We start from the raw sequence: 20,442 nt of genomic DNA on the forward strand, positions 1-20,442 counted from the left end.
ATGCTGCAATTATTTGTATTCCCAATTAATCTGAATAAATCAAGTACATTCCTATACTTAACCATTGGGATTTTATCGTTTTTACCAGTCCAAGTACATTCATTGAAAAATGTTTTAGTAAAAACCAAATCTCTCGCTTGATGCATGCGATTTTCACTGTCAACAGCTGTGATATTGGCGTCGAGCCAACCTGGAACTTTTTCCTTGTACTCTTTTTTGCCTAACTGATTGTTCAAGGATTCAAACTCAGCTTTTGAGTTAACTGCAGAAAACTCAAAGGATGCTCTATGAAACCGACTCAAGTGGGACCTTTTGCGTATAGTTCCTATACTGTTAAGAAGCATTTCCATTTTTGTTGAAACTAGGCTTACACGTTTTTCCACTTTTGTAATCCTAATACCGCATTCCTCCTTAATAACGCAAACAGAGGAATTATTGTCTTCAGTACAGTCTTGCGTTGCTTGGATGGCTGAACTAAATGAAAACCTGTTATCCCCGTCATTACTTTTACCTGCCAATAGCTTTGATTCATTATCGCTATCCGTGGCAACATCATCCGACAAGAACAGTGGCAGAGTGTTGGCATCGTTGACGTCTCTAGCATCGACATCAACATCTGGTTCCGCTTTTATGTACTGTAGGGGCTCATCGAGCGATGAGCTAGCACCTTTAACCATATATTTTGCTTGCAGCTTTTCCTGGCTGGCTTCCGTCAGCTTGGTGAAACTATAAAAATTTCGGACGGTAGTGGAACATGGTGGACACACCGTTAATGGTAAGTTACAGTTTTTACCGGAGATTGTTTGTACCGTCGGAAGCTAAAAGCATACGGAAATTGTTGTTTTGAAATCATTTGAGGAACACTATTCTCATACATACCGGAAAACGGAACACGGTTTTAAGCATTTTGTCAAAACCATCGTCTGTGAGAGAAGCAGAGAATTCGTTTTTCTTTCCCACTGAACATAAACATAAACGACACATGGAATTCATGTTTTCCGGCTACCACTGACTGTCTTCGAATTCGTTTGTTTTTAAATACCTAGACTAATCTTCCTGAATCTGTCCTGATCGACTGACGATCTGATCTGTTCTGAATCGTACTGGATCAGATCCAAACAAACAGATGAAAACAATAAACCCATCGGAAAGGTGCAAATTAGATTGACATTCATTGGACTTTGGCTAAGGTATATAGAGTCCTTGAGACAGAAGGAATTTGATCAATTCACTGGGCGGGAAAAATTCTACCTCGAAATAAATCAAAGTGCCAATGCTGCCGAGGAGCTTGATACTACTATATTGTTGGATTAGGAACAGAGATGCATAAATACTACATAAAGATTTTTTTTGAATTAGTATGATAACAAACTGTAGTTATGTATATGTATGAGTTTAGAGAATCAAATATGCGGAATTTTTCTAGCAAAAACGCGGAACTCGATCATAATAGGATCGATCTCGCGGTAAATGGCATATCTTTGCAAAGGTCTTGAGATGCTTCAACTACCCTGAAAATATGAGAACGCTATCTGGAAAACTCGGGGAGATATTAGACAAACATGGGGCCAAAAAGGTACCAAGTCAGTGGAAATGGGCCCTCCAAAGACACCCTAAAATCAAAGTTACGTCTACTTTGCAAGGCAGCTAGCGAAATTAAATGTTCTAGGCGTAACTAGAACACGTTAAGGCGCAACTTTTTTAATAAGAATATTTTGCGCAATCTGGCACCCAAAGTATCGCTTATAGCTCCGGCTGTAAGCAAGCTATTGACAAGCTAAGATATGATTATGAGATATGAAACGTGACAAATAGTACTGACTTACGCTAGAACATTGCAAAGCGCTATCTGTTCACAGCGAGAAGGAATTAGCAGCCAAAGTTGAAAAATGTTGACAAAACTTACAAAAATTACTTGGGTATGCGAATAGCGGCCAGGGGTTAAGAGGTACGGAGTTGGTGTAGAACAATTATAATTAGCTCTTGGCATGTTTTAAATGTTTGTCGAAGACCACGAAGCGATCCAACCGCTAGAAAGTTATGATATGGGCCCATTTGGAGAAGATTCGGAGGGGAAAATGTCTTCTTCTTCTTCTTCGGTTTTGCGAGCTAGATTGTATCCTCCTGTGACAGGTCACCCTTTCACATTCAGAGGCTTAAGCTGGCCGTAAACGTTGCGAACTTGTTCGTGCGAACAATTTGACAACCAGGCATTGGCTATGTTAAGGAAAGGAAAGGAAGATATCCTCTTATATCTTCCTTTCCTTTCCTTAACATAGGCAATGCCTGGTTGTCAAATTGTTCGCGCGAACAAGTTCGCAACGTTTACGGCCAGCTTTACTTGCTCTTTGATAGCTTTGACAGTAGAGTCATATCGCTTGGTTGTGTATATTGTGTCTGTCTATGTTTATACAAACTATTGGAAAGATTCAGCGCTCGCCCGTTTGAATTGTGCTCTGTTTGAGTAGTGTTCCGAAAAAGGTTTCATGCATCCTGCATTAGATTTTTATGTTATTACTATCCATGAAGTTGATTATTCCTTTTATCGTTTCTCCGGACTTATCCTTCCAGTGTCTTGCCAGTCTATCGAATGTGCAGTATTTGTTATTTGCTCTTTCTGATTCATATTTTTTGCAGTAGAAAATCAGATGTTCCGCTGTTTCTGGGGTTTGGCAGATGGCGCAATTCCCTTCAGGTATGATGTTCATTTTTGCTAGCCAGTAATTTGAAGTATCATGTCCTGCCAAGATACGGTTTGATATTTTGATTTCGTGTGCTGTAAGTGGTAGGCCGTGGTACCATGGCTTGATGTCGAAATCTGGTTGAAATCTTTCGAATTTTTTCCCTTTGTTTGCACAGGTTGTTCTGTACCAGTCTTTGGCTTTTTGTATCATGTGTATTTTGGCGATATGTGTAGCATCCTCGTAGCTGTACTTGTTTGTTATTTTGTTAGGAGCTGTTATTCCTTCTTTGGCTAGTGTGTCTGCCTTTTCATTTGGGGAAAATGTCCGTTGGCCAAAAAGTCTTATCTCATCGAGATCTACAACTTTGCTCAAGAACCCAAAGCGCTGGCTCGCAATCGAAAAATCGAGATTTCCGCGCGATTTCCTACCCTAAATTTTCTGGTTAATAAAATTGTGTCCCTCTGTTACCCTCGATTAATCCATCAATAGAGGATCGAAGTTAGTTTGTTTAACCGAATCAGAATCCAAAATAGGAATGGAATGGGTAAAGGTTCAATTTTTTCTTGTTTCATAAACTAATCGGAGAATGCTACATGCATAATTTTGAGTCTATTCTCGAGGTCATTTATTTTAAAGTCGGAAGGGAATATAACGGAATTTTCAGACTAGCATAACTCTAAAAAAAAAGAAACTGCTTCCAATAATCTGCTTATTCAATGTATAATACGTTGTTAATGTAACGGGTCATCGTCAAGTCCGAGCTATCGTGAAAGTAACAGTTTTTTTCAGGTAGTTATCCGTTTTAAGAGAAAAGAGAAGAGGGTCTTTATTGAAATTAAATTCAGTGGTCACTTTGTCGATACCTGTTTCATATAGTTCCATGTTGCTCTTTAAACCTGCAACTAGTTGTTTGGGGCTTGCAGTACATAGTCTCAATATGTTTAGATTAAGAATTTAACCATGCAACTGTCGCAAATTTCTTATCGTGGTGTTTTTCAATAAAAAAGATGATTTCGAAAAGGGTTTATAACTTTTATTTGATGATTTGACAATGATTTTCATGGTCGAGGTTTTAAATGAATTCTCGGTTTTGAATTTTTAGTCTTTTGGATGAAAAAACGTTTCAGCAGCCGTTCGTTGATGCTGCATATGTTTGTGCTTCCAATGAGCCTGAATAATTCCAGTACGTTGGTGCGGTTACCAATTTCGACCTTAAACCCGTAGGATTTGTGGGATCTCCCTGTCCAACTGCATTGGGCAAAAAACTTTCTACTAAACAACAGGTCTAGTGCTTTACTCATACGTTTGCCACTGTTGACTGCATTGATATTGGCATCAAGCCAGCCGAGGACATTTTCCTTGTACTCTTTTTGTTGCAAACGATCTTCAAAAGATGTAAGCTCGCCTTCCGAATTAAGTGCAGTGAATTTGAAAGACGAACTACGGGGTGAATGCTTATTGCTTCTGCTTGCTATGCTGTTTAGTAGCTTATCCATTTTAGTTGAAATCATATTGATGCGTCTTTCCACTCCTAAAATACTCTCGGTGACTTCTTCCTCATCTACACACCCGTATGATGGGTTTTCCACAGAGCATTCTCGCGATACTTGGTTGGCTGAACTGAACGAATGACTACTGTTTTCCTTGGATGTATTCCTTGTTATCAAATTTGACTCGTGATCTGATTGATTCTTGGAAGAAATGTTCCACATCAACAGGGGTGGTACATCATCATGATTCACGACAATATCATCTGGTTCCGTTTTTGCTTGCAGTAGGAGCTCGTCGAATGAAACTCCAGCTGTAACCGGACATTCTGTTTGCAGTTTTTTCTGGTTAGCTTCCGTTAGCCTGGTGAAACTATAAAAATTTCGCACGCTAGTAGAGCATTGCGGACACACCGTTACTGGTAAGTTGAAATTCTTACCAGAGATTATTTGTTTCGTCGGAAGCTGAAATCGGAAACCGTTGTCGTAAATGCATTACAGGAAATCGTTTCTTATACATACCGGAAAACGAAACACGATTTTGAGCATTTCGCAAAAACCATCGTCGTGTAGAGAAGCAGTGAATTGTGCATGCTTACCTACTGAGCACAAACACAAACGACACTTCGTATTCATGCTTTCCCAGCAACTATTCAACGTATTTTAAATTCTTTAATACTAAGTAGAATTTGACCTGAATCAAATAGGATGTAAACACACAAACGAAAGTAAACAAAAATATAGAAAGGACGCAAAGCATTTTGTGGCTGGCAGTTTTCGGTACCGATGTTGACAATCATTGTACTTAGGCCAAGGATAGTAGAGCTTGAAGTTGGTATCTTTTAGCAATACCCAAGGTATATAGGCTCTAAGGAAATTTGCGCGTTTCTAGCGGGCGTGTAGGGACTCAATCTTGAATAAATGTTCTTGAAACTTGAATAAATGTTCGCGTATTCAAAAAACGCATGGGGCACAGGGCAGCCGTTTAGAATGACACAATCTACCGCAATGAGAAAAACTGTTACCGACGCAACACGTGTACACAAACATCGGCAATTGGCGAAGACGAGCCTGCCACACGCAAACGAAGGCCGCGATCGGCCAGCAAATATTTCCAGCATTCGATAAGAACACGCATTAGTCCTCCTCCGGTCTCCTCCGGTCTAAATAAAGAAATAAAAAACGGCGTAACCGAGCAGAGGATTCTTCCGTTTCCGATGCCGCACTTTGGAAGTTAACTAGCCAGCTTGGAGTACCGCACTGGTGCTGGTCGCTGTGTTAGAGGATCTCCGGCGACAGCTAACAAAAACTATGCATGATATTTCCATACACACTCAAACCATTTTACCAGTTTTAATTTAAAACCCATTATAAAATTCATACTCATTCAAAATCCTCGCCTTAAATAAAGGTTTATTAGACACGATTAAACTTACAGCCTTTTACGATGGATAGCATAAGTTGAAACGCGTTGAACGCCTTTGTAAACTCCGTTATCGCGTCTGGAAACCGGAATATGACATCTTGCAATCCTTCATCGCGTTTGTTACCTTCATTAATGATTCTTTAAACTCGAATATGATATTTGTAAACTTCATTATCGCCCTGTCAGATTGGAGGCCGGTTTGTTTTGGGTTTCATAGATGCAAATTGTGTACACATACATATATAGTCAACCATTCGAAAAAGACGTTACTGTTCACAAATTGTATCCACGCTGTGAATCAATTATTTTAAACGATTGAACGGTTCTATTGAATATCTGTTATGGAAATGGTATATTGTGGTATACACAAATCATAGGAGGGCCCATAGAAACGGAAATGTAAGATTTATTCTTAGCAATCTAGTAAGCTTAGATGGGCTGCGGTGAAGGTAATTGCAAGTGAGAATTTCAGATTCCATGATAAACAAGCTCAGCGAAGGAGAAACAGGATTAATTTGCCCACTGAGGAGTAGTGAATTGGCCTTTTATTCCCCATTGAAACTGGAAAAGAAGTGTTGGCTCTCGTTTATGCCAAACTCGCATATCGAAACTTTTACAATATCGAGATGTTCCTATGTTACCTTTAAATTTAAATGTAAATGTGATATGCAACTAGTTCCTGTAAATGACCAGTGATTTATCAAATCATCCTTTGAATCCTTGCAGAATATAATAAAAACTATAGTTTGGTCGAAATAGCAAACAACAATGGTTTTCAGTGGTTTGAGATAAACTGATCCTCTGAAAATGTTTTGAACTGTGTATGAAAATGTTTTAAATCTAGGCCCTGCATGATTATTTGCATGGTATGCAACATTTTAGCGTGGGTTGTAGGAATTTATACATAGATCACCACAAAAATGAATAAAATATAAATAGCTTTCTTAGACTAGATGGGGTATCACAGATTTCTCAAAATAAACGCCCTAGTCCCTGCTCTTGCCCTTTGGTGTCCCCACACAGCATACACCTACACGTAGTGCTACATAGGGGCGGGCGTCTGGCTATCGAGCCGTGGTTCTACTTATCTAGCCCCTATTAGGCCTCGTTTCCGTTTTTTTGTTTAAACATTCCCGCGCTGGGATCGTTCTCTCGCTCGGGATGCCTGGCGCTGGCGTGCATTTCTGTGGAGGCGTCTTGCCTCTCGCAGGCTTCCCTCGGCGTCGTCTAGAGCCACTTGCGCCGCGTCCTGGTGCTATGGGGTTGCGTCATGAAGCCGCAGACGCGCCAGGTTGCGTTGCATGGTGCTGGCGTAAACCCCGGTTGGCATCCGCTGTTGGCGTCGTCGGAGTAGCCTGCTGTCCAAAAGCTGCCTTGCTCTACGCCGGAAGGCCAACCGCGTGTCCGGGTCCATGGCCTGGATCCTAGCCTAGTGGGGTCACGACCGAACCTGCTCGTTCTCGCTCGATCTTGGGCCGCTGCCCGTACCGCTGCTTGTTCCGTTGCTCGCCGCCTGGCCGCTGCCGTCTGCCGCTAAGCGATGGCTTCCCTCTCGGTGGTCCAGAGCCGCTGGAGCTCGGAACAGATGATTCTTGCTGCCTCCTCCAGTCGAACCCAGGCCTCCGTGCTATAGAGCAGGTGTTCGTGCATGTTGTCGGCGGTAACGGTTGCCAGCCCATGTCCAGACAGGAGCCGCTCGCGCACCCCGGCGAAACGGGGGCACTGGAACAGCACGTGTTCCGGCAACTCCTCGGCGTCAGGGCAGGCCGGACAGCCCGGGGATTGAGTAAAATTTTTGGCTGCGAGATACTGGCGGAAAAAGCCGTGCCCCGTCAACACCTTGGACAGGTAGAAGTTTACCCGTCCGTGTTTCCGGGCCATCCACCGCTCTACATCATCCGGTAGCTCCAGCGGACGAAAGCTTTCTTAGACTCGTCTTCGAACAATGAGGGCTCATTCAGAAAGCGGTAGGTTTGTTCGTTGCTTGTTGATTTCATCAAATCCCGTCGTTGCAGTGAAAGTTGCTGTTCATCGTCTTGAGCTGACACCATGCTTGTTTTCACATATGCACCCAGCAGGACCAGTGCCTCCAACGTGTCATTCTTTTCCAGTTTCAATGGGGAATAAAAGGCCAATTCACTACTCCTCAGTGGGCAAATTAATCCTGTTTCTCCTTCGCTGAGCTTGTTTATCATGGAATCTGAAATTCTCACTTGCAATTACCTTCACCGCAGCCCATCTAAGCTTACTAGATTGCTAAGAATAAATCTTACATTTCCGTTTCTATGGGCCCTCCTATGATTTGTGTATACCACAATATACCATTTCCATAACAGATATTCAATAGAACCGTTCAATCGTTTAAAATAATTGATTCACAGCGTGGATACAATTTGTGAACAGTAACGTCTTTTTCGAATGGTTGACTATATATGTATGTGTACACAATTTGCATCTATGAAACCCAAAACAAACCGGCCTCCAATCTGACAGGGCGATAATGAAGTTTACAAATATCATATTCGAGTTTAAAGAATCATTAATGAAGGTAACAAACGCGATGAAGGATTGCAAGATGTCATATTCCGGTTTCCAGACGCGATAACGGAGTTTACAAAGGCGTTCAACGCGTTTCAACTTATGCTATCCATCGTAAAAGGCTGTAACAATTATAACAGGTTGATCGCCGGTGACAAGATGTTTTACGCGTACCCATCAAATGAACCCTGTATTTGGAATAACGAAGCTTTCTGATCAAAAAATCTTTAATAGTGCTGGCATTAACGATGCAAATGTTTGTGCTTCCAATGAGCCTGAATAATTCCAGCACGTTGGTACGATTACCAATTTCTACCTTTTGTTCACAGGTTCCGTACGTTCTCCCGGTCCAACTGCATTTGGCAAAAAACTTCCTACTAAAAACCAAATCTATTGCTTGATGTATGCGATTGTCACTGTCAACGGCGGTTATGTTAGATTCAAGCCATCTTAGCACATTTTCCTTGTACTCTTTTTCTTGCAAACGATTCTCTAAAGCTTTAAGCTCATTTTCCGAACCAACTGCAGCGAATTCGAACCAAGAACTTCTTGATTTAGACCTGTTACTTGTGCTCGAAATGTTGTTCAGTAGCTTATCCATTTTAATTGAAATCACATTAATACGTTTTTCTACCCCTTTTATGCTCCGAATGACTTTTTCTCTGTCTATGCATTCATATGATGGCATTTCTCTACTATCATCATCCAATGCTTGGTTGGTTGTATCGAACAAATGATTACTACATTTTTTGTATGCTTTCCCTCTTACTAAAATTGATTCTGCTTCATTGTTTGTAACTCCAGCATCGCTTGATAAAAAGGACAGACTTTCATCACCATACATGGCCTTTGGGTCGAATCCGCCGTCCGGTTCCACATCTGCTTTACCAAAACATGCTGTTTGCAGTTCTTTCTGGCTGGCTTCTGCAAGTTTGGTGAAACTATAAAAGCTTCGGACGGTACTGGAGCATTGCGGACACACCGCATCTGGTAAGTTACAGCTTTTACCTGAGATTGTTTGTACCGTCGGAAGCTAAAAGCATTCAGGAAACGTTATATGCAAAAGCATTTAGAGACATAACAAAACTCTCATGTTTATACCGGAAAGCGGAACACAGTTTCGAGCATTTCGCGAAAACCATCGTCAGTGAGAGTAGCAAGGTATTCAGTATCCTTCCCCACTGAGCATAAGCACAAACGACACTTTATCTTTAAATTCATGTTTACTTCAGTGCGGCTTGTGTTGGTTCAACAGGATACGAGTAAACAAACAATCATATGCGAAGGACGCACTTTGTTAGATATCTTCAGCAACGGAATGTTGACATTCATTGTACTTTGACCAAAGTTGATGCAAATTAATGCACCTGGCTGTTCCCAAGGTACGTAGAACCAAAAACACCTCAGTTCGTTTCTGGAAAAAGGCGGGACAAAATATTCTCTCAAATTGTTCAATGCTAAGGGAAAGCTAAAAGAAATATTATATTATAACAAATCAATATTTTATTACACATTCGAATACAATTTCATTTTTGTCAGCTTTACACTTACGCCCTACTTACGCTGCATACTTTATTATCATGAAATCATTGCATTCGCTGGTGAACTGAAATTTGAAGAGTTAGAAGTGTACATCTAGTGCTTTCCTCCCAAAGGTGATGATCTTTTCCGTCTGTAAAACGGATCCAGAAATGGATTTGTCAGCGTTATCTTTTCCCCATCGGCCAGCGTTTGTGGAAGAGGCATGTTTTTAGTTTCCGGCAAGAAAAGGCTCGCTATTCCACCGGCCGTCAGAGCCAGTCCCATGATTACCAACGGTATTGCCACGTTTTCTTTACCCTGCAAACATATGTTGGCTGTTTTTAGGTATTCTTTTTTCGCATGGTGTGTTGCTACTTACAGTATAGTTCATTAGTGGTATGACGATCGGTCCGATCATGCCAACTACGGAGCAAAAACTCATGCCCAGGCCGCGTACGACGGTTGGATAGATTTCTGACGCCGTCAATGGCACCACTACGAACGCCGACGAAACGCCCATCTTGCCAATGCAGTACAGGAGAAGCGTTGTGCCGCGGCCTAGCGGGGAAATATATATTATTCCAGCGTATCGTAAAATGATGAGCTGAACTGCGTTTCACAAAATCGACTCCACATACCCTGCGGCACTATGGTTAGCGCACAGGCCAGTCCCCCGATGACCATCGTCGTGAAGAGAACGCCGCGTCGCCCGAACAGGTTAAGGCTTGGCCAAAGCACAATATATGTCGGCAGCTCGACTAGGCCGGCTAGAAAAAAGTTAAAAATTTCGTCCCCACCAAGGGCCGGCGCGTAATAGCTCAACCCAACGTAAACGCTCGTATTCGTCAACCAGATAAAAGCCACAAAAGTGGTTTTCCGGCGCATCTGTGGCTTCGCAAACAGGTGACGCAGGCCAATGTCTGGGCTACTGGTGACAACCGTACCGCTTGCAGCGCCGGACCCATTGATGGGCAGCACCGGGTCTTCTCCATCCGTCCTAGCGATTGCCTTGATGCGTTCATCTAGCAGCTGGCAGTAACCTTCATCAATTGTTTTTCCATTTACCCTGGAACAATCGCATTGAGGAACAATTAACAAAGGTCGAACAGCATAAATATTGTACTAAATAAATATCAAAATTTGAATTTAACATATGGTATTCAAACCCCATGGAATGAATGAAATAAACTGTATGCCTAGAAACACAGTAAGCTATGAAATGTAATTATGGACTAAAACATAACCATATTGCGTTTGTTTTTTTGTATTAATATTTGGACGGTCTTATGCACTATTAAACCTATCATCCTGTAGTAAAGTCATCCGGCTACATCCAGGCAAGAACCAAAAGACGTCGGGGGTTTTAGCCGATAAGAATCCTACACTAACCGTGGACCCATGGCAGGCCACGGGAACCGGTTGTCATTCAAAGATCTCCTCCGCCCAAAAAAACAAAATCATTGTTTATGAGGTGAATCAATTTTTGAATTATATTTATAATGAATGAGCAAGGATTTATATTTTTTTACGTGAATATGTTCTACGAATACCGTTTAAATGCAACCTACTTTTCGAACGCTGAAGCTTACCCATGAAAAAAAGTTTAAGATCACTAGAGTTGACACTGTTGTCTTTCGTAGTTCCAATAAGTCGGAATAACTCAAGCACGTTGGTGTATTTACTTATTGCTACTTTTTGTTGGCCTCTAATCGAACTTTTTCCTGTCCAATTACATTCGTCAAAAAATTTTCTAGTAAAAATCAAATCTAATGCTTCATTCATGCGATTGGCACTATCCACTGTGGTGATATTGGTTGCAAGCCAACCTAACACTTTTTCCTTGTACTGTTTTTCCTCCAACTGATTGTTTAAAGATATAAGCTCATCTTCCGTTTCGGTTGCATTGAACTCAAAAGATAGACGATGAAAGCGATTATAAATGGACTCGACGCGTGTTTTTCCTATGCTTTGAATAAGCATGTCAATTTTTGCCGTAACCAGACTTACACGTCGTTCAACTTTTGTAAGTTGTTTCGTAGCATTTACTTTGATAGCACATTCTGCAGAAGGAATTTCGCCAGTGTCGTCTGGCGTAGCTTGGTTGACTGAACTTCGCGAATGGCTACCGTTTTCATTGGATGTGTTTCTTGTCACCAAGTTGGATCCATGATTGCTCTCGACTGCAGCATCAACCCACATCAACAGAGGAGGTACATCGTCATGATTCACGTCGGTTGCATTAACAACAGAATCTTGTGACAAACTAGTAGCTTTATTGCCATATTCTGTTTGCAATTTTTCCTGGTTGGCTTCCGTGAGTTTAGTAAAACTGTAAAAGTTCCGAATGGTAGTGTAACATTGTGGGCACACCGTTACTGGTAAGTTGTAGTTGCTACCAGAAATAGTTTGGACCATTGGAAGCTGAAAGCATACGGAAACCTCGATATAGAACCATTCATGGAAGGCTCACAATTCGGATACGTACCGGGAAATGGAAAACTGTTTTAACCATTTCGCAAAACCCATTATCAGTAAGGGATCCACAGAACTCTATTTGATTCCCCACTGAGCATAAACACAAACGACACTTTAAATTCATGTTTTCCGCCGTCAACATCGTTGCGTTGCCATTCGCCTAAAGCCCACACGAGACAAACAAAACTTGTGCAGTTGATCAAAACAAAAATAAAACATTCAATGGTCGCAAATCAGGTGGCTTCGTGACGGGATTCTGTTGTTGACATTTATTGTAAGGTCAAGGTTGTTTTATCCGAGATCTTCACAATGACATTTTTCAAACACCAAATGAGATGAATTTGATTTTTCAAATATTCATGTTCGCGTACTTTGTTCAAGAATCCTTCATTAGTTCTTCCACTATTTCATGACTTCTGATGATACATAAAAGATTATGTACGATTCAGTAGTTTCGAAAGTGTTCCAAGGGAAGGAAACTTTAATTGCTTTTTTGTATTTTTCATCTTTGTTTGTGGAGAGATAGAAAATTGGACAATGTAGGGGTGGATGGGGTAATACGCACCCCTTAAGAAAAACTATAAAATTTTCTATTAAGTTGGCTCTTGATTGTTGATTTTATCACTGAATAGGATTCATAAAGGTTCAAACTAGTTACCAGTTCAAGAATGTTTGCTTTTTTAGCTAAGAAAATCGTAATTTCTTCAGTTTTGAAAAAGTTCAATTTTTGATCGATCTGTATCTGGTTGAGGCAAAACGCACCTGTGCTAGGGGTAATACGCACCCCAACAAAGGGGCAATACGCACCACAACAAAGGGGCAATACGCACCATAACAAAGAGGCAATACGCACCACAACAAAGAGGCAACATCCAACGTCAAATAAAGATAGTTTGTTTACAAACTGGTGCATTTTACCCCTACATACTGGGTGCATATTGCCCCCATTCATAGTTGAACACATTTTCAACTAAAATATGAGTAAATCTGCATTTTTCCCGAAATTTTCATGAACAGTCTCAAGCACTGATTCTCAATTCACGAAATTTCGTATTCCTCGTGGGTAAATATAGGTTTTTGCACTTAATATTTCTTAGCGGAACGGTACGTCACATTATAACAAAAACAGTCTGAGCTGAGAATGATTTTGTTTTGCGTTTATTTCGCGTTTCTGTTGATGTAGAGCTGCCAAACTCACAGGGTGACCATATTTTAGATTGATCTTACAGGGTGAAAACTTTTTACGCGTTAAAAACTCGTCTTTCAAGGGAAATTGGAAGGGGTGCGTATTGCCCCAGGGGTGCGTATTACCCCAGCCACCCCTATATTACATTTATGATTATGATGAGTTGGTGCCAACTCAAGCCAAAGAAACAAACAGTGTCTTCATTGTTAAACAAGGCAGTTTTGTTCTTCTGTCGAAAAGAGGCTGGTTTAGTTTTTCGTTGTTGATACGAACTGCGTGCGTAACTCGTAACAGATTTGTTTTTTATCCTGTATCATTGGCCTACTGGCTTTACATAGTATGATAGCACAGATAAGTTTCGGACTTCTCATGGCCATGGGCAGTTAAACGATTGCAGTACTCAGTTAACAATTTATGATAAAAACGTGTTGATGCGGAAACGTTAAAACTGGTAAGATTAAAACCTACCAACGCATTCATACGGTTCCAGAATGTCAAGGATAAAAACATAGGGGACAGCTAGCCTACCTGGCAATTTTCAGGAGAATTTGTTGCGCCTTGCCATACTGACCTCGAGCAGCCAGCCACCGGGGACTTTCGGGGATAAGTGAATAGAAGAATAACAGCATCAGAAGCGGCACGGATACGGCGATTGAGAGTGAACGCCAGTCTCGTTCATAATACACGATCACCGATAGCAGCACCAGTCCGACCGAGTAGGCAATGTTGGAAATTATGGTACAGAAGTTACGACGCTTCGGCTCGACGAGTTCGATCGCTGCAGAACAAGAAGCAGGCTTAGAGTTTGACACACATCCAGCCTCAGCAGTCCGTGGCTATCTTGATGTTGAATCATTCATGCATCCAAAATTTAAATTTACTTACCTAACATGTAAGGACTAGACAGAATAGCTGGAACGGTTAGTCCAACGATGATACGTGAGGTCAACCAGGACCCATAGCTCCAGACGGCGGATCCTAGGGCACCCGCCGTGACCTGTACCAGCAAACAGATGTAAAACGATAGCTTCCGGCCCCAGTAGTCCTGCATGTACCCAAAGCCTAGGTTCCCAATCAAACCGGCCACACCGAACACCATCAAAGCGACGGTGGTGTCAAAGTCTCGGTCGCAAACGAGATCCCACTTAGTCGAAAGAAAATAGAAAAACATAATATTCTGTAATGTTTGACATCAGCAAGCACTCCCATATTCCAAAGAAAAAGCTGCAATTCATTAATTTTAATGTGAATTTATTTCTGATACATGGTATGCAAAATGTATCAAATGCATCATCTTACTTCTGTCACCACGGTGGAGTTAAAGATGGACTTGTCGTAGCTCCATCCATTCTGGCACGAGGTAGTACCGTTGCTCGGTTCGACAATTTCTGCTAGGCCGCTACCACTGGCTTCGGTGTCCATCAAACGACTGACAATTTCCGAGTAATTTCGCGAATACATGGAACACTTGGAATACTCAATCCTTCCATCCGACTGCCGGTAGTAAGGTAAGCTGGTCCGAAAGAGAACCGTACCGAAAATTAACTTCAATAAAAAAATTGTTCTTCTTAATTCTGGAGACGAAAATCATTGGCCTGGGCCAGAAAAAATCATAACTTGTTTGAAGGTAAGCAACCACCATTAAGTAATGAAACTATCTGTGATGGTTTGATTGATACAATGAAGCGTACCTTATGTTTCTGGCAAAGCCAGTCAAATTGTACGAAAGTCCCTCCAATTCTGGTACCCGACACCAATGGTTCGGTTTTGCCGCTAAAAACAGTTGGCTGGAAAATGGAAGAAAATATGATTTAATTTCTGTTTATTTTTTTATTTCTGATTTATTTATTTATTTTATTTTAGATTTCTGTACTAAAGTAAATCTATATCATTAGGACGAGCAGTAGTAAAATTGTTACCGAGACAAAAAATAGCTCCTATGTGTCGAAAATAAACGACATGAGCCAAAACTAATTTCAATAAAAGATCGGTTATTTAAGGAGTATTTAAAAATCACTTGGATATTTTCCCGGAACAAACTACATACGTTTTACCTCCGGCCGATAAATCTTCACTACCCAGCCCTACCTGTAAGCGTGGAACGCGCAGGGAAATGTGGCTGGAAACAGCAGCACCCCGATGACGATCTTCTGGTACGCCCCGAATCCATCGCATAGTTCCAGCACGGAGTCAAAATCCATCACAACCACCTAAAACTCTCCCCGGTGGGAAAACGAACTTTTAAACACGGATCGGATTATAAATTTCCTTTATACCAAAGGATCACATGCGCTGCTCACGATTTCCCGCTCGAGACTGACCGTTGGATTCGAGCATTGGGTTCCCCTCATCAGTAGACTGAAGCAGTAGCTAAAGTAAATTGGAGCATTTATCTCATAATCGTATCGTCGAGGTAAAGTATAGGCTCGCTAAATGAAATGCGACGCACAGAGGATGGCGTTTTCAACGAACAGCATCCGAAGAAGGAGTTGCAGAGTGATAAATTAGCCACTCAACCTCTATTTGGTGTTTCTCTGATTCGAAAGGAACATTTGTGTGCAGTACAGAACAGAATGGCAAACGGAACGTGTGGGAAACTTCAACGGCACTGACACTATAAGTAATCAAACAGTAGTGAACAGACAGTGAACAGAGTTCTTGGTAGTACCATGTTGTAGATCGTGCTTATCATAGTTTTTTCGTGATGCAATTAAAAAAAATATGTGAAAAATAATGTATCTAATGATCGTGCATCAATATTTACTCCATTTCTTTGTTAAACTTAGTGACAACTTATTAACATTATAAATGCTTCATTTGATGGTTTTTAGGCCCATTGAGGAGTGGAAACTTCTCTAACAATTAATAATGATTCTACTTATCATCAAATTATCTTTAAATGGAGAGGGGTTCACGTCGATTCATTGAATGTTGCACACGGGCATGAAATTAATTCTAATTGAATTAAGACTCCCTAGAGTTTGTGTGGCGGCATTTGCGTTTGTTTTAAATTAGCCATTTAAATAAACAATCAGGCTACCGTTTTGGATTTGTGTTTCGTCATACCAAGGATTAAATAATTAATAATTTTGAATAGTCATCAAACGAGCGTGATGTGCGTTCGAAAGCCGAAAAGTCATGCCGAATGATACACATAATGATTCTCTAATAGACGCATTAAAAAAAGTGCTTTATTTGATAATCAATAGGAAAACGGGGGGAAACAGTACATAAATTCACAAATACAACTCAGTATATTCGCATGTGTTTGTTTTTTAAATATTGCGTGTTATCCATGTGGAAAAAGACCAAAAATACTCAGCAGATTCGAGCCTGTAATGTGCGCGGCTGTTTAAAACAGGTATAGCAGGGCCAATTCTAATAACTATCATACATAATGTTTCGAAAAATCTCGATTCTTTCAGTGTGGCTGGGTGATGAGTGTTCACCATCCCATTGGGTTGTTCGGGTTTGGCGCACCAGGTTGGTGTGCTCCAGGTTGTTGCTGGTGCTGCCCACCGTACGCACCCGGATACGTGCCGTAGTACGCCGGAGGCATCATGTTCGTGGCCGGTGGAAAACCGGTGTACGCTAAAAACGGAGAAAAGAGAACGCCAACATGTAACGAATCGATGCAAGCAATAATTGTTGTGCGAACATTTTACCTGTCGGGTAGGGCAGCGTTCCGTAGGGATTGAAACCTTGTGGCATCGGTGGCGGAACGTAACCGGTGAAACCAGCCCCAGGGGCTACCCCTCCAACGCCATACGCACCCGCCACCGGAATACCCTGCATTTGGTGAGGATAAGGCGCTGGGGCCATGCCCGATGGGGCGCTAGCGGATGCGGCTGGTTCCGCCGACGCAGTGGTAGAAGTGTGGTGTGTCGGGATGACCGGCGTGACTGCCGGGGCCTGTCGGCTTGATTCGTGCGTCAGATCCTTCATCAGCTCTTCCTTCTCAGTTTTGCGAGCGAAACAAAAGTCGCTGATTTTGCTCTGAAACACGAGCAGAATCTCCGTGAGCCCATTGTAGAACGTCTCACCCTCCTGCAGGTAGCCCTGTAGCTCGGTGAACACGTCATACGCGGCCGCCAGCTTCGATAGCATGTTGTCCCGCTGGTCGGTCGATACTCCCGACTCGGAGACAAATTTTTCGTGTGCCTCACGAATGTCGGCGGACAGCGTTTGCTGGCGGGCGAGCGTTTCGCCAACCTGTTCCTGCAGCGGTCCAATCAGTTTGCCGATTTCGGACAGCGAGATCGCTGCCTCGTTGATGACTCCCTCGGTGGCGAGGGCGCCCAGGAAGCGATCCTTCAGGTCAACCGTGAGAGACTTCAGCTCCGACTCTATGCACTCCCGCTCCGCTTTGATCGTGTCCACCGATTCCATCAGCGAGCGGAGCCGCTGGGCGGCGGATGAGTTCGAGGCCTGACTGTTGGCGCCCGCGCCGGCCGATGGAATCTCCTTCGCCAGCTGGTCGGCCGTCATCGATAGCAGCTCGAGACCGTGGCGGTGGGTGGCAAACTTCTCGCGAATCACCTTATCAGCCGCGGTTGCGTTGTTGATGATCGTACGATACTTTTCCCCGTTCGCTCGGAACGTTCCGGCCAGCTTGTCCGACGGTGTACGCGTCCAGCGATCCTTAAATTGTGCGCGCAACTGATTGTCCGAGTCTCGCTCCTCATCAAGCATACGGAAGGCCTGCGAAGAAAACCCGATTAACGTAGATGTAAATCCGTAAAATATTAAAAACAAATTACAATATTTTTAAGACTTCATTTAACGGGCCCTTTTTGGTGTATTAAAAAACAGTCGTTACCACTTCATATCGTCGTCTGTGCCATGACCTTCGGTTATTAGCCGCCGATTTTTTGTTTGAGTTAACTCGCTTTTGCGCCTATTGCTTTGTCTTGTTCGTTTCTAGGAAACGTTGCAAATAAGATGAGGCAATCGGAGCACAACTCTTCACTGTCGCCCATGCCATGATCTTCGGCTATTGTGCTACCGAGTCGTCGTTTGAACCAAATCGCTCAGCTATTCCGCAGTATGCCTTGTTTTGCTCGTCAGCGTTTCCCAGCAACCCGCTAGCCGAAGATCATGGCACGTACTTTACTGAGTGTTAATCGATGTAAAAAGAAATCTTTTCATATCATCTCGTTTTCAACCATAATCATTTGAAAATATTAAACCACCAATGCATATTGTATTAATACATCGTTGTATAATAGTTGAATAAATATGTACATATAAAAAGAAACGTTACCTCGTCAAGAATTTCCTTATTCCTGGTGAACAGTTCCGGGAGACGCTCGATCAAATCCTTCAATTGCCCGATGCCACCCTTCTCCCGCACCGCGCTTGCCTTCTCCTGCAGCGACGGTGGCAAACTGTCGCCCGACGCCGTCACTTCAATGATAGCCGGAAGGTTAAGACTAGACAGCAGCCCATTCATTGCTGTTGTTGCCTCGCGCAAACGCATAATCTCTCCATTGACCAGTTCCGTCTTTCGTCCCTCGCAGGCCGCTAGCGCCTGATTGACCGCAACCGGTACCAGGGCCGTGAAAAGGTCCCTAAAGCCTTCACTCAGATGGGCCGGCATAGGTAAAACCTTCGCCAGCTGCGCCTTGCCCGGGCCGGGGAGGCTGTTAACGTCCGGAATGATTTCGTTGTAGATAAAATCGTTGTCTTTCTTCGCCTCGGCCAGGTTCCTAGCTGCCCGGCTGGCGTACTCTTGAAAGAGCGTTGGTTTTGAGGCCCGCGACTGTGCCGTCTTGAATAGCTCTATCGATTTCTGCAGCCGACTGATTTCCTCCCCGAACGCCTTGTTGCTCTTTGAAACCAGACTGTGGTAGAGCATGGTAAGTGCGTGCATGGCCGCCTGACGACCGGCCACCTGGGATATCCACTCTTTGTCCCACAGAGCACGTACGGTGTCCCGCTGCATCGAACGCAACGCCTCCGAGTAAAGCTCCTCGCACTGGGCGCACAACTTTGCCACTATCAGCTCCTTCATGTTGTCCTTGATGGCCTTGATGACGAACATTTCCTGTGCCTGGGCGAGCATGAGATTGGCCAGTGCGGTGAGGCAGTCCTGCGACAAGTCAGGCGTAGGCTCGCCCTGGATCGTTGCCGAGGCGAGTGTTTTCAGGGCGGAAAGAATGCCCGCACTCTGCTGGAACAGTTTCGCCGCCAGCTTCAATCCTTCGTCAGTATCGATACCCTGGCTTGCTGCCACGCAGCTTTGCAGTGCGGCTATGTTGAACAGCACGCATGTCCTTTCGTAGGCAAGTGATGTTAGAGCTGTGTGAACGAAAAAGAAGCAATCGGAAAGAGCGTTGCTGGAAATTTTCTAGAAAACTATCTTCTCCTTCTTGTCGTTTATCGGCTTGCTTTTCCATACTCACTCAAACTGATACGGCCGCCGAAGATCGACCCCTTGTCGAAGGCATCCTTCCATTTGAATGGCACCTGGAGCTCCTGCACAGGAATTTTCGCCTCCAGTGAACACAGCTGATCGTAATACCGATAGTTTAGCTCCAGCCCCGACTCCTGTTTGTCGAACACCTTCCACACGGCCGTGTTTCGTAGCGTATTCAGCTCCGAAATTGCCTCATTTATGGCGTTCAACTTGTCCGCTTCCAGATTCTGATAGTTGCTCTGAATGAGCGTTTTCAGGGGCTTGGCAATATCCACTTCGGCAGGTTTTTTCAGTGGCACGGACAGCAGCTCCATTCTGAAAATGTTGTTACACTGAATCGGATGGTGGGGGACACAACCAGGGGACACTGTTATCTTTACTTCACGACACTGAAACTCTCGCGTTCTTATGGAAACCGAACGCACGGTGGACGTTACTTGTTCAATCAATGGTTCGCTGGAGTATGGTATTACTCAGACCCCAGTCGCGATGATGAGCTCGTTATTAGTTATCTCTAGTATGATTCATACGCCGAGGTGGTGGCTTGCGCTGCAGCGACGAAGGTTTGACACAGGTTTGTACGCGAGTGCATGGAAATAAAACAGCGTTCACACCTGTGCGAAAAATTGCATTGCATCTGATCTTATTTTACAATTATGGCGTAAAATAAAATGCAAATGGAATTGCATCGAAATACCTAGTTTGCA

The 20,442-nt window shown here is 43.0% G+C and overlaps 2 protein-coding genes across 2 annotated transcripts; both read right to left on the bottom strand.

Annotated features, from left to right (window-relative positions):
* Positions 1–9,770: 9,770 nt before the first annotated feature.
* Positions 9,771–15,518, bottom strand: LOC131294045 (beta-alanine transporter). The gene is made up of 8 exons (XM_058322092.1): positions 15,406–15,518; positions 15,009–15,104; positions 14,617–14,830; positions 14,203–14,461; positions 13,846–14,095; positions 10,295–10,722; positions 10,036–10,214; positions 9,771–9,974 (listed from the first exon to the last, which is right to left on the bottom strand). The coding sequence occupies exons 1-8, from the start codon at positions 15,516–15,518 to the stop codon at positions 9,771–9,773; spliced, it is 1,743 nt and encodes a 580-aa protein (XP_058178075.1).
* A 987-nt stretch (positions 15,519–16,505) lies between these two features.
* Positions 16,506–20,080, bottom strand: LOC131286005 (programmed cell death 6-interacting protein). Its single transcript, XM_058314900.1, has 4 exons — positions 19,722–20,080; positions 18,581–19,617; positions 16,983–18,018; positions 16,506–16,908 (listed from the first exon to the last, which is right to left on the bottom strand). The coding sequence occupies exons 1-4, from the start codon at positions 20,047–20,049 to the stop codon at positions 16,763–16,765; spliced, it is 2,547 nt and encodes an 848-aa protein (XP_058170883.1). The 5' UTR covers positions 20,050–20,080; the 3' UTR covers positions 16,506–16,762.
* Positions 20,081–20,442: the final 362 nt, after the last annotated feature.

Source organism: Anopheles ziemanni, chromosome 2, assembly GCF_943734765.1.
Source record: "Anopheles ziemanni chromosome 2, idAnoZiCoDA_A2_x.2, whole genome shotgun sequence".
Lineage (NCBI taxonomy): Eukaryota > Metazoa > Arthropoda > Insecta > Diptera > Culicidae > Anopheles > Anopheles ziemanni.